We start from the raw sequence: 17,027 nt of genomic DNA, 5'->3' as shown, positions 1-17,027 counted from the left end.
CGGTTCATTACCTGAATTATTTTTATGTTTCTGATCTCCAAAAAATCATAATATTGTAACCTAACATATCTCGACTGAATAAGCTAAATGCAATATAAGTCTTAAAACTAACAACACTACTTAAACTCGCTGGCCCTTTTTCATGAAGATAATGTCATGCCTGTTTATAAACATTTGACTATTCCATAATAATATGTTTTAATAAGCGTCAAGCAAAATGACGAAATCAATCAATGACATTTTTAATAAAACTGAAACGCAGTTTAATTGCTGTTAAAAAGAAGTTATTCATATTTCTGCTATCTAATTTGAACAAAGAAGCAAATAAAATCATCAGCAATACTCACAAATTAGTTTGATAATTCCCAAAACAAAGGGAAGCAACGACGGAGGATACAATCTACTAATAATTTCGTCACACTTTTGAGTTTTAACCAGTTTGTAATAACATCGGCAATTCATTCTGACATTAATGAAGGTATCAGCATATACTCGATGTAACATCTTTACCCAAAATAGCATATTTTATTAACTGAGTTTGTATACTTTCAACTTTAAATAGCTTTGCAAATCACAAAAATATGAAACATACACAATATGTCTAATAAGTTATCAAAAGATTTCAAATTTATGTTCTTGTGTGATATGAGTGAATTTAATCAGTTATATATCTACTTAAATATGTGTTTGACAATACTGCGTTTGGTAGGAGTTTGTCACCTAAGCCAAGAACTAAATCTAAATTTACAGGCGTATCCAAATACAAATATAAAATATATAGAGGTAATCTTCTCCCTTTTACTTACTCGAGATTCTTCATTTCATGCTTTTTGTCATTAATTGCCTGTAATGTACATACGAACATCTACGAGTGAATTCTTTTATGTTTTACTATCAACCAAACATTGCGGTTCACAGTTTAATAAAATAATTATATTCATTTTCAGTGCCAATATCAACAGTAGCTTTGACATCGCCGACTGATTCAAATGCCACTGTCAACGCGGGCTCATTAAATAAATTCACGTGTCGTACATCTGGGGGTCTTCCACAACCAACGGTGGAGTGGTATAAAACCTCTAGTAGCAGCTGTACCAGGAATAGCGCCAAGATTATAAATTCCATATTCAGTTCTCCGGCTGAAATCAATGGTCTTATACAGGTGGAAAGTTTACTGCTATTCACAGCATCCAGTTTGGATAATAATCTCTGGATTTGCTGCGCGGCAAGTAACATCAACTCTCAGTGGAAACTGTCAGGAACGAAGCTACTAGACGTAAGATGTAAGCATTTTTATTGAATAATTAACTATAGAAAAAAGTATTCTGTTAAGTTATAATGAAAACAGCATGACTGATTGTCCTGATCGTTATTCTATGTTTAGAAGAATAACGCATGTTATGGTATGGTACCAATTTGCACAACCGAGCCGGTCAAAGTTAAACTCCTATTGATATTAATAATGTTTGGAACTTCATAGACTTATTTTGGGCTGGTTTAAAATTCTGTATTGGCATTGCTTTTACATTAAGCAGATGACGATGAAAAGTTGTACACAGTTTTATTGACTGGCAGGAACCTACTTTAAACACGTATTACATAATACATATACGTTGATGATCGTTTCAACTTGGTCAATATTCAGTGTTTTGTGTATAGCACATGATTAAATGTTGTATATAAAACCATTTAAAAATATTTATGATCTGTAAGCAACATTTTATTTTAATATTTGCATTGTCACCCAACTTGACGTTTAACATAACTTCAAAATGCTCCCTCCGTTTAAAGATGCCTTTATTTCGGACCTCAATCACATTCTGTGATGGTTATATTTCGATATGAAAATCAAAGACGATCAGCACAATCAGTTAATTTATAAACACAACTATTAACATTATAATATACAGAATAAAAGATGAAAAAGAAATGATATGTTAAGACTGTGATTATTTTTATCATATTTATTTAAATTATATTAATACAATTACAACATCATGTGCAGTGACTAATAGCATTACAATATCCCTTCAAATTTACAACCTTCAAGACAAGCAAAATGTTAAAAAAAATCAAATTAAGGTTTCATCACTACCTTTTTTTCATTCCTATTTTAATTTAATTATCAATGCAATTTACAACTCATCGATATTCTGCCAAGTATTTCAAAATGACAAGACCGGTTTTCAAAATGAGATGTTTGCAAGCTATTTTAGTTCTTTTTTAATATCGTAATCTAAATAAGTAAACACATGTGTGATGTTCCTTTGAATGCTGTGATGCAGTTAAATTTCTAGTTTGCCCTTATTAGCTGACGTAAATAATTAAAATTCGGGGAAAATCATGGGTAAACATCATATGTAGGTATACCTCTGTTGTGTGTAGGGTTGACAAACGTCAATTATTTGCAGATATATGACATAATTGATTCAAATCAAGTATAATCAAGAAAACTACATCTGTTGTGTTGAGAGTTTTGATAATATTTTTTTCTTTTCCTTGCTATTATGTTGAAGATCCTCCACCTAATCCGCCAGTGATTGACAACTTCAACACAATAACGGACTACCAGATGATAGAGAATAGCACCGAACGGCTGACATGTAGGAGTACTGGCGGAAATCCTCTTGCCAGCCTTGCGTGGAGCTGTTACAATGGCACCGAGTCAAACCTTAACATAAACAACGGTTCAGTCAGTCGTTCTGTACAGTTCACAGCGCGGCGTAACCAAGACAACACGTGTACGTGTACTGCCATACATGAGGCGGGACCGTTGCAACAGGCTACAATGGACGTCAATATCATGTGTAAGTATAATTGAATTACGTGACTGTAGAGTTACTGATGTGTTAAATTTAACTTTGAACTGGACATATATGACCAAGCTGACTTAATATGAAGCCCTGACGCCTTCAATTATTTACACTTTAGCCTGGTAATGGTTAACCTAACTAACATTAGAATAAACGATATGCATATTTACGGAGGTACAATCCACTTTCGTAACTCTATTCGATAGTAGCATTAATTTGTCTCTGATAATAATAGTTTATACATTTGTATATTTAATATTCTCTCTCCTTCCTATTTGTTATCTTATATCAATAACAGATCTAATTAGCATGCCTTGGTTTGTATTTGACGCTTAGGTATGTCTGTGAACATATATATCAACCGAAACATTACGTAAATAAAAAGCTTTATACATCAGAATACCGTTTTACACATTTGTATTACTATAAATGACCGCCTGTCTGAGAAAGCAAACCTTCGCATTTCCGAGATATTAACGGAATTGGGCGAAAACCCCCGAATAAATGCGAAAGTAAATACCTAAATTAAACGAAAGGAACGGTTTCAAAAAAGTCAATTTTTATGCTAAAACTGCATAATATTTGATTCTCCGATGTATCAGAAGGTTGAAAGACGGACAATTTAGAAGCAAGTATAATTCCATTCATGGAATATACTTGAAATTGATTTTTTCTCCATTTGTTTTCAATTTTTGCAAGTGAAAATAGAAGTCGCTTACTCGACATAATACTGCAGAAAGGTAAGCTAAGGTTTATATTGAAGTCTTTTATGTATCAAAACTGTTTAATCATGATAAATGTAACTATGTATAATTATTATCGTGTATGGACAGAATACCAATATTTTGGCAATAAAAAGCGTCCGGTAAACTCCGTACGATAGTGTTTGTGCGCTTATCGATAACATTAATACTTTAGTGCATTGGAAATTAGATAAGCCCTGTACTTGTAATTTTGCGTATCCGGATCGATTCCGGAAAACGCACACAGTTTTTAATACATTTTTAGATTCTATTTTTTTCAGCTTATACAGAGATTCTATGACGAATTCTTTGGATACAATTCAACAGTAGCAAGACATTCACAAGAAATCGAACTACACAGAGGTATAATTAACTGTTTATTGACGTTAAATGACTATTGTTTAATTTTCAATTTAAAAACAGAAATGCTATTTCATTTCATGATAAATTATGCGTTTTTGGAAACAAAACTCATCATTATTATTGTAAATATGGACACTATTTAAATAAATAATTGATTATTTTGCAGTAGATGTAAGTATGGCTCTTGTTTTTTGATTCGCAATATATAACGTTGCAATACATTGTTTTAGTTTGTATATTATTAGCAAACCTAATGCTTAACCAACCAATAGAAATACTCTCTTTCATTACACTAACGTCTGATGATGAACATGATGACAATCCAGCGGCATCAGAAAATGTAAATAAACATATCTCGGAACGGCTATAAGTTTGAATGTAATGTTGTATGCAAGAAAACTTTCATGTCTGTGAATGACATCGGCCCAACCCACTAAAGAACCTCTTAAACATGTAAACGTAAACTGAAATGTTCTCCATTGTCATGAAAACCAAGACCGGCGACCCATACATGCTTTAACTTTTCAAAAAAATGTTGTATCATTTTTTAAGAATATTGCTGTTGGGGAAGGACTGCCAATGACTGCAGCACATAGAGTGAGAGCCAAGGACGCCCATGTTTTCCTCCACAGCTCCACCACAAAGACAAAAAAATGCATAAATTATATGAAAAGTCGTACATTGAAGCAGCAACAAGAAGATGTATTACATATAGGACGTTCTGCATGTGGCATGAGCTTTTGTCCAAACATCAAGGTAGGTAGTACTATGCATTTTATGCTGCATAAGTTATTCAAATTTTCATTCCATCAGTTCTTTTACATAGGTTTTGTCCAAACATTGTGCACTGTCATAGACTCTGAACGGAGTGCTGCGGTATATATGTTATCTCCAAATAACTGGTGAAGCACGTTTCTAAAAGGTTAGCCTATTCAATGTTCATGTACAGTTATATTTCGGTACATGTGTAAAATAATTTAGTCCTTGTAAAGTGCAAATACATGCTTTCAGGGCAATATTTAAAAAAAGTTGTTTTTTACAATGACCATGTAAAGCGATACACCCAAGCATCTTTAAAACTTCTATATAGTATTTTATATTGTATTAAGAATGCGACGGTTATATTATTTTATTCCAGATAAATGTATCCGATTCTAGCTCCGTGTTAATTGATACATCAACAACCTAAGTATTAGCCATGCTTTTTTAATTATTTCATTATTTAACAGATCGCCACTCCCCAAGAGGATGTGTGTTTGAAACGTGCGAGTTGGTACGGAAAAGGGTTGCTGATGCCACGACAGACGACGAGAGATGGCTACTGCGTCAAATCTCGAGAGATACATCAATGTCACTAGAATAGAGAACAAGGTACTTTATTTGAGATTATGTTTTTATTATGATAAGTTTATAATTCAGTAAAAATATATTGAAATAAGAACTTCGTTCGAGTACATTATTTATGTTTGCTCTTCTAATGTACTTCGATGCATTTTCAATGAAAACAGTCGCTGTAATAAGACGATATTTGTATTATATTTGTATTTACTGAGCTAAGTATTTCAAACATGTCTGTGCATTCAAATTAGGTGTACAAAGACTGCGCAACTGCTGCTATGGACGAATTGAAGGCCACGGGCCGTCCAACAGAGCCAGTCCAGCCATGCTCAACTAACTTTCAGCATTCACATAACGCGTTCAATTTTGCTCAGAACTTGTGCCTGCCACACCCCAGTCGCCAGATTGGACCTATGTACTTTGTCACTCCTAGGTAATACGTCAAATGCTTTCATTTAACAGGAATACTTTTCAAACTCCGACCTTTGCGCCAAAATAAGTCCTTTAACAATATCTTACTTCTTAATAGTAAATTTCCGAAAACAGACTATTTAACAATATGTTAATTTATTTACAGAAAAGTTCATTGATTCGGGTTTCGGGGCAACGCCCTTCCTATTAAGTACACTTTTCTAAAAGTGCAGGATGGAGGCGGCATACATGGGCCAGATGCTGTAATCTTGCTCGTGGATTACCCTCTGACAGAGTTTGTGCACGGGAAACGAGTGACTACTCTTCATGTGGACAATTGCAGCGGTAAATGTTTTTATACAGATCGAAGATGCATTTATATAGCGTTATTTGATTTTAGTGACGGTCAACGAGAAAGATGCAAGAACGCCGAGTGACGCCCATTAGTTGATATAATGGAAACCAGTAATAAATCAAATTTAAAACCATAAACGCAATCAAACAACAATGTGGTCGGGGCCGGGGTAAATATTCGTTTACAAACTAGGTATATTAACATATTTTGATTATGGGTATTAAATCGTTTGTTTCTTAAACTTATTAATTTTTAGGACCAAACAAAAACCGCTACGTGCTAGCATACTTCTGCTGGAGGACTATCATTGGCCTTAACGAGATACGCTATTTGATGCAGGTTGCAGGTCATGCCAGCTGCATATATCGCTGGGTTCGGGCGAATCAATGTGCTTTATAGGCAAACGGACTGTGTAACCTTGAGCGATCTAGGTTAGTTGAAAAGATGTCTCCTCATTCAACATCAAACTAATTTAAGTTGTTTATTTTAATGAAAAGACTGAACTAAAATATCAAAATTATATTGTGTATGTGGTGAGTAATTGTTATTAATCATTTTCACAAAACGTTGTCGCATCTTCTTCAATGACAAATGAGGCTGTCCTTTACAAGACATGTGATGGAACCTCGAGGTTCGAATTGCGGGAACGGAAAACAGTTTAAGTCAACATTTCCGTGCACTGAAAGGAATAAGCTCCTACCAGCAGTTTCGTTTCAGCTCTGAGTCGCCTGGGGTCATTTATTAGAAGAAAGGCGACGAGAAAAGATGCTGTGTAATCCGTGGTGGTAATGTACTGCGATGTTAACCGCGAGAGGTACCAGCTGCTGGTCTAAGCCGCGAGAGTCAGGCATACTTGGCAACTTACGTGCGAAAGTACTTGTTGCGGGCAACGAACAAGGACACAACATGTCTGCTCTCTGAAGAATAGTGTCAAGCGTCTGACAGTGGACATATTATTGCGTGTTGTTTTTGGTTTATTAATATTGTGTTGTTTTTGTTAAAGAACATTTTGTAACGGTATATATGTTACATGGTTTATGCACACATATTCATTGAAAATTGATTATTTAATGCTCTTGTTGTTGTTGTTGTTGTTTTAATAGCTAAATATGATGGCTTGGAAACGCACTTCAATAAGCAAAGGAGTTGTTCAAGTTATTCACTGTTTTATATGAGTATACAATATATATATATATATATATATATATATATATATATATATATATATATATATATATATATATATATATATATATATATATATATATATCACTAATGTGTCATTTAATCTATATCCATGTTTTTTGTAAATCTTAAAGATGTATTGTAATTCAATGTTTAATTTAGTTTCAAGTCTCATATTGTAGTTAATTAAATTTGTTCATACTATTTGCATACATTGTTATATTCAATGATGGAATGGTCATAACAACGTCAACTACTGGGGATTTATATACATTTCATATTGCTGAGGGGGTCAATTTTTTCTGGGTTATTTGCAGAGGCTTAAAAAACTAAAATATACAATGCTGTTTTACATATTTAGATAGTTAAGTACAGGTTGATTATCAGACAAGTGTAGAGTCTGTGATAATTCAATTTAAGTAAACTCAATCTGTTTTAGTGACCTTGTTATGTTTAAAGCAGGAATCATTATTTTGTACTATTACGTGCTTGTGTGTTATTCAGTATTGTGATAATTAGTATTTTTTATTGTTTTGTATGTATGAGGTTTTTTTTTCAACCATTAAAATATTCAATTTATTTTGCATTCCCTTTACCTTACTTGTGATGCACCTAAATGATCTAATGAGTCATAATCGTGGTATGTCTTATAAAATCAATTCTGCCTTTTTTGTTTACCTAGGAAAAGTTATACGGCATTAGTAGTTTCTGTAGTTGATAACATTCCTAGAGCCCGTCCAAGGCACTGCCATCTTTCATATTGCACTGTATATTTGCAAAAAAAACAAATTTTGACAAAATATGCGATAAGGGTTTTTACAGGCCGGCGGTCAAATATCATGTTTTTTCTCTAAGATTTAAAAGTGTAGATATTATCTGTACAATGGAGCTTTTTTTATTTGAATATGGATTATACATGTTTAAAAATAGTTTCAGACCAAAACAAACAAACGCGTTGCGATCTTAACTGTACCTAATAATCAGAGAATAATAGACTAGTTGTCCCAACATCAAAATGATTTTATTTACAACCTATTGATTTTAAATCTATGTTACGGTAGGAAGTATTCAAAACTATATTTCTTCACAGATCCCCCTTCAATCCCGGAATTTAAAGTGAGCGGTACACCAGTGGGCGTCGAGATCAGCATAATTAAAGACAGTGCTCAAACGGTGACGTGTCACAGTTTTGGAAAACCTAACCCATCAACAAACGATTTCACATGGACAAAAGGAAGTGCCGTTGTTAGTTCAAACTCAGTTTTAAGCTGGACCGGCGGAATCAGAATTCAGGACGAAGGCAGTTACAAATGTTTCGTTACAACAACGATGACACCTTCGGATACCAGCAAAACTCCAGTTTCAACAGAGGTATCATCTGATGTCACCATGAATATACTATGTAAGTTTTCAAAAAATATATTCGAATTTTCAGCTCTTCGCTTTTGTCGAAAAATTGTGACAGACTTGGTGTCGTTTTTGGTGGTTGCATTGGCGTCACCATTTTAATATAAACCTTGCAAGATACGAAACACACACTTAAAGCCAGGCTTAACGCTCTGGCCTTAAAATTGCGCGAGTTTTCGACTATAAAACCGCGGGCGTTCTTTTTAAAATTGTATTAAAATTTCATTCAAGTTTTAAACAGCTTGATTATAATTGTGAAGTAAATTTGAACTTACATGAAGAGTTTTTGATATTATAAATCTAAATTATTTTTTTTCATTTCTTAGTAACGCGTAACCTTTTTACAGTAGCCACATTTAATAAATATCAGAAGCACTTTAACATTACGATAGAAATTCTCTTATAATTCCTTTTAAACAAAAACAAAACAATATTCAGATTAGAAAATGATCGCATGCAAACGTTTTCAATTTTCACCGGTCTGAAATATATCTTTGAGACGGAAACGTCAAAGATTTAAAGAATATGATTATAATTTTATGTTCTATTTTTACAAAATACAATTCAAACATTATTTGTGAAAACAGGCATCTTGAGACTTCATTTTTTTGTGCGATCAGAGATTGAACAATCCAAAAGTAGGACGGGAAATAATCATCTGCAACCGTTACATGTAGGTTTAATACATTAATTTAATGATTTGTGGAAAAATATGGTTCACTTTTCAAAAAAAATAATTTACAAGACAACGTGTGTATAGTTAAGGTTTTAATAATAAAAACGATGACAAGTGAACTTAAGGTTTCCGTAAAGTTTGTTTTGTGGGGTACTGTATATCTTCAGAATGGTTTAACTTGTTTGTGGTATGTCGCACTTTATCTTTTATTGATTAAGAGGTCAGTACGTGTTAAAGATTAAGGCCACGACTAACAGTCTTAGAAAGAATAGTCCGCATAATAATTTGAGAACGCCACGACCAAGGACTTTAAAAACAATCATTCCTATGTTTCTCTTGACTAGTATTTGATCCTTATTTATTGGGAGTCAGTTGATCAAAGGTCAAGGTCACAGTCAACATCTTTATGAAACGGAGTTGAAAGTTCGCAATGTTCCTCTTCGCTTTCATCAACATTTTGTGCAACCATTATCACTCGATACATTTCTTCTTTAAACACATTTATTCAATTTCGTAATGCTAAGTGGGCATTATGGTTGATATACATCCCTTGTCATTATTTTTTGTTCATACAAAGTTGGCCTATTTTCAGGGCTTTATGGCAACTGTTGATGTAAACATGGTAATGAATAAGATTTTGTATTACCAGGTTATAAGATGACACGTTAACCCTAGTTATGTTAAGGTATGATGAAATTTGACATAATTGTGTTTTGTCTCCATTCAATCTGTGCACGTGTAATGCAAAGAGTACCATTCTTTGTTTATTTAAATGCATACTGATCAAATGGGTTTCTTTAGCAGCCAATCATTTAATGGCATTTTTGATCTGGAGTTTGCAAACCATCAGAATAAAGCGGTTATTTTTTGAACGTCAAATATTTGTCTAAACGTGTTTGTTTTGTACTAATACTTTATCAAAAATATATATTTGTATACCCCGCTGAACCAAAGGTTTCAGGATAGAATATTGTTTAGGCGTTGTCATTGTGAAGTCATTTTGTCCGTCCTTTCATCCATATTTTTTTCTGATTGGAACCATATCGTGCTACTGATTGGTAAGATGATGTTCAGACGTGGTCAAAATGCCCCCTCATAAATCCTCGATGTTGTTTACATGGGTAGCAATAACAACGTAAACATCATTACAAATTTAAATATGCATATCTTTTAAACATTCATCAATTTTTGACAGAATTATAGACCTTTTAATTTTTACATTTTTTTCTGCCAAAAAAGGTCAAATTCAAAACCTCGGAATTCAAATGAAATAAATAATGTAAAACAACTCACTTTGTTAATTTTCCATAAATTTAATACACATTTCTGAATATCAGAGCTTAAACAATGTTTTAAGCAAATTATTTATGATAAAAAAATCATGAAATTTTAAATATGCCGTATATTTTGAAAAATGTGCCAACAATAAGGCAAAAGTCAAATTACATTAACATTCTTCCATTCATTTATGGACTGTTGCATTTCTACAATTAATAGTATTATAAATAGGAAGATTAAAGGCAAACAAAAAATAGTTGCCATGGTAACCATTTAATAAAAAGAAAAAACAAACTTCGCTTTTTGTTAAAAAGGAGAAATGTGTTAGTATATCTTGCATTGATTTGCCTGACAATTGTAAAAAAGGTGAACTTATACCCATCTAGCAATTGTGAATATTTTAATATATTAAAGTATGACATTGTCTGCAAATTTCAAGATTAAATCATGCATATAATTGAATACACAGTATGACCAAATGAATAAAAAATAACAGAAAATTTGTATTGACTGAAGCCGACACGCTCAAAAAGTATCACTTTGAAAATACTCAGATTTTCAGACAGTCTCCTAAGAACACTAGACTCTGGTTACCATGGTAACTGTCTAAAATAATTGACTTCTTTTAAAATTGACATGGTTTAATAAACACGAACAATACCACTTTTTGTTTAGAAACAAACTAAAGGAAAACATTTCTGTTTAAACCAAATTTAAAATACTTTAATGGTTAATTATTGGATTCAAACTGTGCATAGATTTGGAATCAAAATGTCCATACATATATTTGTAACCATTCATAACTCATGAAGTTTTACATATAAACAGATAACAGTTAATATGAAAACATTTTCACTCTATATTCACTCTAAAATTAAGGAACTGTTCATGCAGTATTTGGAATTGCAGTTACTTCTAATTGCAAGAAGATAAATCCTCTTTGCACTACACTGTTCTTGGATATTGCAGGAATTAAGAGAGAATCTGTGAGACACTTCATAGTACATTGTACATACAGAGAGAAGTAAGGATTTCTAATTTTAAACTTTATTCTGTTCAATATTTTAGTCCACTTTTTGTACATAGCAAATTACTTTTTCTTTATATTTGTTTTTCCTTTCAAACTTATTCCTCAAAAATGTCCACATTATAGTTTTAATAGAGCAAAATAAATGACAAAAAAAGTGCATACAATTAGGCTACTAAACCTGCATCAATCAGGTGAGAGTGTAACTGAAAGTAAAAAGAACATATTAAAGATAATTTAATATGTTTCATTCAGGGAGGGGCAACTTTGTATATATATATTCTGATATTTTGTATTTATCAGAATCAATTTAAGAATCAATTCAACTTCACAGCTCAGAACAAAATGTCAAATTAAAAGCATTTATTTCACAAATAATAAAATGTGTTAGCATACAAAATTTATGTCACAGTTAATAAAGACTTCTCAATAACTTATAATAAGGTACATATTAAAAAAGATTAAGCAAATGGCATGTTCATGAGATATTCACTATGGTAAATATGTATCTTTATTACCTCAGTTCTCCAATCCTTCCCATCATTCTGAGTAGCTGAATTTGAGTGACGTTGATATGTTGAAATTTGAAACTTTCCAATCATTATTAAAGTATAAGTTACTTAGTGATAATGTATGATCTATAAACAATTAAAATTGGAAGGCATCCAATTAACTGTTTAGAAGACTAAAAATTGCTTACTTTCTTAGTTTCAATTGTGAAATGCCTATATATAAGCCATTCTGCATATTTCTTATTAAGCAATAAAACACTTAATGGAAACTTGGTGTTGTAATTTGATTAATTGAAGTTTGGTTGTCGAGCTGCTTTTAGTTATTAAATATGGATTTGTCGGGCAATCCCATTGGCAGAACCATGCGCATAAACGCTAACAAACTTCAGCTTGAAATATTGTTAATTAATAATTTAGAATGGCTTTAATAAAAAAATAACCGCCAATTCTCCATTAAGTCATAAGTTTATTTACTTGTTTTAAAACCGAAAGTGGCCAGATCCCTAAAGAGCCCGGTCTGTTGATTTTTTTTAAACCGATCACAATATCCAAAATAAAAACAATTGCAAATATCTTATTTATTTAAATTATAAATCATTCGACCAATTTGCATGCAAAAGAATTGGCAAACCCTTATAAATAGCAACCTAAATACAATATAACAATGATATGCATAAACCTACCTCAATGTTTACTCCAAACAAATTATTAGTTACAGAAATAGGCATTTTAAGGTGGAACGCGACTATGATTTTTTTTCGAGTTACTGTCTGAAAACTGGTATGCGAATAGAAGAGCATATGCCCAATTAAGGACTGTTTTTACTTTTTCAATATTCGGAACAGTTTTCAATCTACGAGTCTTCAAAATATGCCACTGACATCAATTTTTAGACGTCTGTCATACTTTTGCGTTCCAGCTACAATAACCGATATTTTCATCAATTTTTCGTTTACAGCTATGAAATTTCAACATCAAGTGCGTCTTGTGAAAACGATCACGCTCATATAATTTTCTTTCTTTTGTTGAACGTTATTGTTTCTAAATTCGTCTTTAACGTCATTTTTCGCGGGAAAAATGGCGTCGTGTTCGCGGAAAAAAAGTGCGTCTTTCTTTAATTCTTGAGAAAAACTGCTCGTTTAATTTTTGACTTTTTTTTTAAATACATGTATTCAATGTTTTATTACAAATCGCCTGATATCAAGAAAAGGGTACCTCACCGACTTCGTTTTTGCGCAATATCAAATAATCTAACCCCTATACCTGTTTCTTTTTCAGAACGTAGTGTTTTTAAACGTTTAGCATGACGTAAATCGAATTGTTTTTGTTTATTAAATGGAAAGATTAGAAATTTTAGAGTGTCTGATCAGTTTTATGTTATGGATATTTGTACAAAATATCTAATTCCACACAAGACGGGCGCTGAATAACCAGCTTTATAAATCAATGACTTAAAATTGGCGGCTATTTTAATGAGAGGCTTTCTTAATTATTAAGCAATCTCATCTGCCGAATAATAATATTTTGATAATACACATCAATAATCGTTCCAGTCACTATGCTATGAACTGTGACTATGCTGATTAGTGCTTTATATATATATATATATATATATATATATACATCTACAGTAATAACGCAACAATAAACGGTTCTACTACTTTATTAGTTACCAATTTCTTTAATAAGTATACGTAGAAATCTGCAGTTATATCTTCAGTCCTAAGGCTCTAAACTAAGCAGAAGCATAGTAAATCCAGTGCGTGACACTCATTTCATACACAAAATATCACTAACAAACCAAAAAATGATAATCGACAAAAATCTGCATTGTAATAAGCACAAACGGATCCCGGCAGTAGAGGGGGTAAAGCACCCCCCCCCCTTTAAATCATCCCAGTTTTCTTCTGTATGTCACTATCGGAGAAAAATGTAATAGTATACAGATCTATAAAATACGCGACTATATAGTTCAGTGTTTTGAATCTGAGTTTGATGTGGTCAATCGGTTATCTTTGAATAAAAATTTATACAATTAATAAATTCCACTAATAAGGGTAACCATATTATTGACTAAGTTTGGTAGTGAATATAACTCTTGAACATTTTCAACGAGGGTCATTTGTTACAAAACGGTTTGGGGAGGGGTAGGGGATGGTCAGTTCTTGACGTTAAAAATTGGCATTCTTTGAACAAAAAGAAAATGACTCATGTGGTCAATATATAACGGGGTCACAATTGAATGTTACATCGGCGTTAATTTAAAACACACTAAAGTTTTAAAGTGAAACTCTTATTCAAAATCAATATTCCACATGCATAACAAACATTTATTTTGACTGATAAACCCTTACTTCTTACTAAATAATAAACTCACACAAAATATTATTCACTGATTACAAGATTGTAACTGTTTATTTAATAGTAGAAAGCGCAAAAATGATTCATTTTTGGTGAATGCAAAAGGATTTACTATGGTCTCATATTTCTTTCCAATTAAACTCAGTATACTTCATAAGAACCATTGTTTTCGATATGTATTTTTGCTTAAAGCATATTAAAACAATAGTATTAGTTGTGTTAAATCGTATTTATGTTTAATCCGAGTGTTTGCACTGATTGTAAATGATCACATGGAATTGTTTCTTTTATCTCTTCTTATTAAGGGTTGTTATAGTTCACACAAATGCACTCACACGAACGCACGTATACGCCGACATACTCGTAGATGCACGCACGCCCATACACACGAACACGCAAACACACGCACACACACACACTATGATAAAATATATGTTCCAAATGGCTCAAATGATGTTCTTAAAGTTAATGCATTTAGTGCAGTAAAATGTTTAATTTTGTTAATCAATGCATTGTTTGTTTTAATCCATAACGAGTTATTTTGTTTTCCTGACTTTACCATGCAACCAAAGCTTCTCTTGCGTACAAGCAACTTCATGAGACAACTTTCGGCGATGCATTCAATGCCCATGATACAGAAGCCAACATAGCTACCTTATCCCGCATTCAATGTCCCTGCCGTGCGTACAATGGTTGTGCACGCGTGCGTGCGTGCGTACGTGTGTGTGTGCGCGAGCGTGTGTGCATACATGCCTGCGTGTGAGAGCGTACAAGTGCGTGAGAGCGTGTGTGTGCGTGTGCGCGTGCGTGTGTGAGAGTGCGTGTGTATGGGCGGGCGAATGATCGTTTGTGGATGTGTGCGCATATATGCATGCATGTGCAAGCGTGCTTGAGTTTGGGATGGTGTGTGGGGTGCGTTTTTACGCGTGCTTGCGTACGTGACTTTATTGTAGGTTTTGTGCGTGTGTTTGTATGTAAGCTATAACAACCCTTAACAAAATGAGCTTATAGTAACTATTTAAAGATGCACACTTACTCTCCCAGCTCAACTCAACTCAATATCTTAATATTCCCCATTGCTGGACATATTCATAATATGTGCAAACATTGATAGACGTAGAGCATAAATAATATTATATACAATAATAGTATATTTTAAAATTATAGAATATTGGTGTCAAAATAGTTATATAGGAATGATATAGCTATATATAAGTATAAATAAAAAGCTTATATTCTTCATGCAAATAAAATAAGTATATTTGACTTTAATGATAGTAATGTCGTGTGTGATCTGACGCTTGGTTGCAGAAAACTGGTCGAAACCAAAGTTCTTATGAGAAATACCGAGTTGACTTGAAAATAAGTAGCATAAAACATTGTATTTTTCATTATAAGATTAGAATAGACACAGTAAATATTTAAGCATTCACCAATAATTTAATGTTTTTGCGCATTCTGTTATTAAACACGCGGTTAAAATCTTGTAACCAGTAATTAATATTTTCCATAAATGCATAATTGAGTAAGAAGTTTTATTAGACAAAATTGATCTTGTTATACATGTTTATGCATGGATTTTGGATAAGCATGTCACTTTAACTATAGTTCAATTATAATCAATGCTTTAATGATTTAATAATGTTAACTATTCGACATTCAACAGAAGAAAACAATTTTGAATTATCAATTTAACTAAAATTAACAACAACTGTTATGTGTTATTGATCAGTGGTTTATTCAAAACTAAGTTCTTATTAGTGTTAATAATAGTTCGATTTACGTGATGCCAAACGTTTTATTACAATACGTAATGAAAAAGAGCACATATAGGGGGTAGATTATTTGATACTGCGCAAAAACGAACTCGGTGAGGTACCCTTTTTTGATATTCGATTTGTAATAAAACATTGAATACATGTATTTAAAAAAAAGTCAAAAATTAAACGAGCAGTTTTTTCAAGAATTAAAGAAAGACGCACATTTTTCAGCGAAACACGACGCCGTTTTTCCCGCGAAATATGACGTTAAAGACGAATTTTAAATAAATAACGTAAAACAAGAGAACGAAAAATATATGTGCGTGAACGTTTTTACAAGACGCACTTAATGTTTAAATTTCTTAGCGGTAAACGAAGAATTGGTGAAACTATCGGTTATTGTAGCTGGAACGCAAAAATATGACAGACGTCTCAAAATTGATGACAGTGTATATTTTGATGAGTCATAGTTTCAAAACTGTTCCGAATATTGAAAATGTAAAAACAGTCCCTAATTGGGCATATGCACTTCTATTCGTATACAAATTTTCAGACAGTAACTCGAAAACAAATTCATAGTCGCGTTCCACCATAAGTAAATAAAAAAATACTTTCTGGTTAATTAGGATACTCTCGGCTTTTAAGGTTGCTTACCTTATGAGTCATCAAAATGTTCTTGTTTTTGGCCACTCTCAGAAATGATGTGTTTATGAATAGCCCTTGCGGAAAAATGCGATAGATTATAGAATCAAATGGATAGTATCACTATGTAGATAAATGAATGAATTCAGAAATTCG

At 32.6% G+C, this 17,027-nt stretch overlaps 1 protein-coding gene across 1 annotated transcript in view; it reads left to right on the top strand.

Annotated features, from left to right (window-relative positions):
- Positions 1-17,027, top strand: part of LOC128233446 (hemicentin-1-like) — a 57,134-nt gene that overhangs the window by 22,493 nt on the left and 17,614 nt on the right. Inside the window, exons 3-5 of the mRNA XM_052947124.1 lie at positions 948-1,283; positions 2,517-2,807; positions 8,299-8,610. Coding sequence (XP_052803084.1) covers positions 948-1,283; positions 2,517-2,807; positions 8,299-8,610 — 939 coding nt within the window. The remainder of the gene's footprint in view (positions 1-947; positions 1,284-2,516; positions 2,808-8,298; positions 8,611-17,027) is intronic.

Source organism: Mya arenaria, chromosome 5, assembly GCF_026914265.1.
Source record: "Mya arenaria isolate MELC-2E11 chromosome 5, ASM2691426v1".
NCBI lineage: Eukaryota > Metazoa > Mollusca > Bivalvia > Myida > Myidae > Mya > Mya arenaria.
Note: the sequence above shows the minus strand (reverse complement) of the source record. Positions and strands in the feature narration are given on the sequence as shown.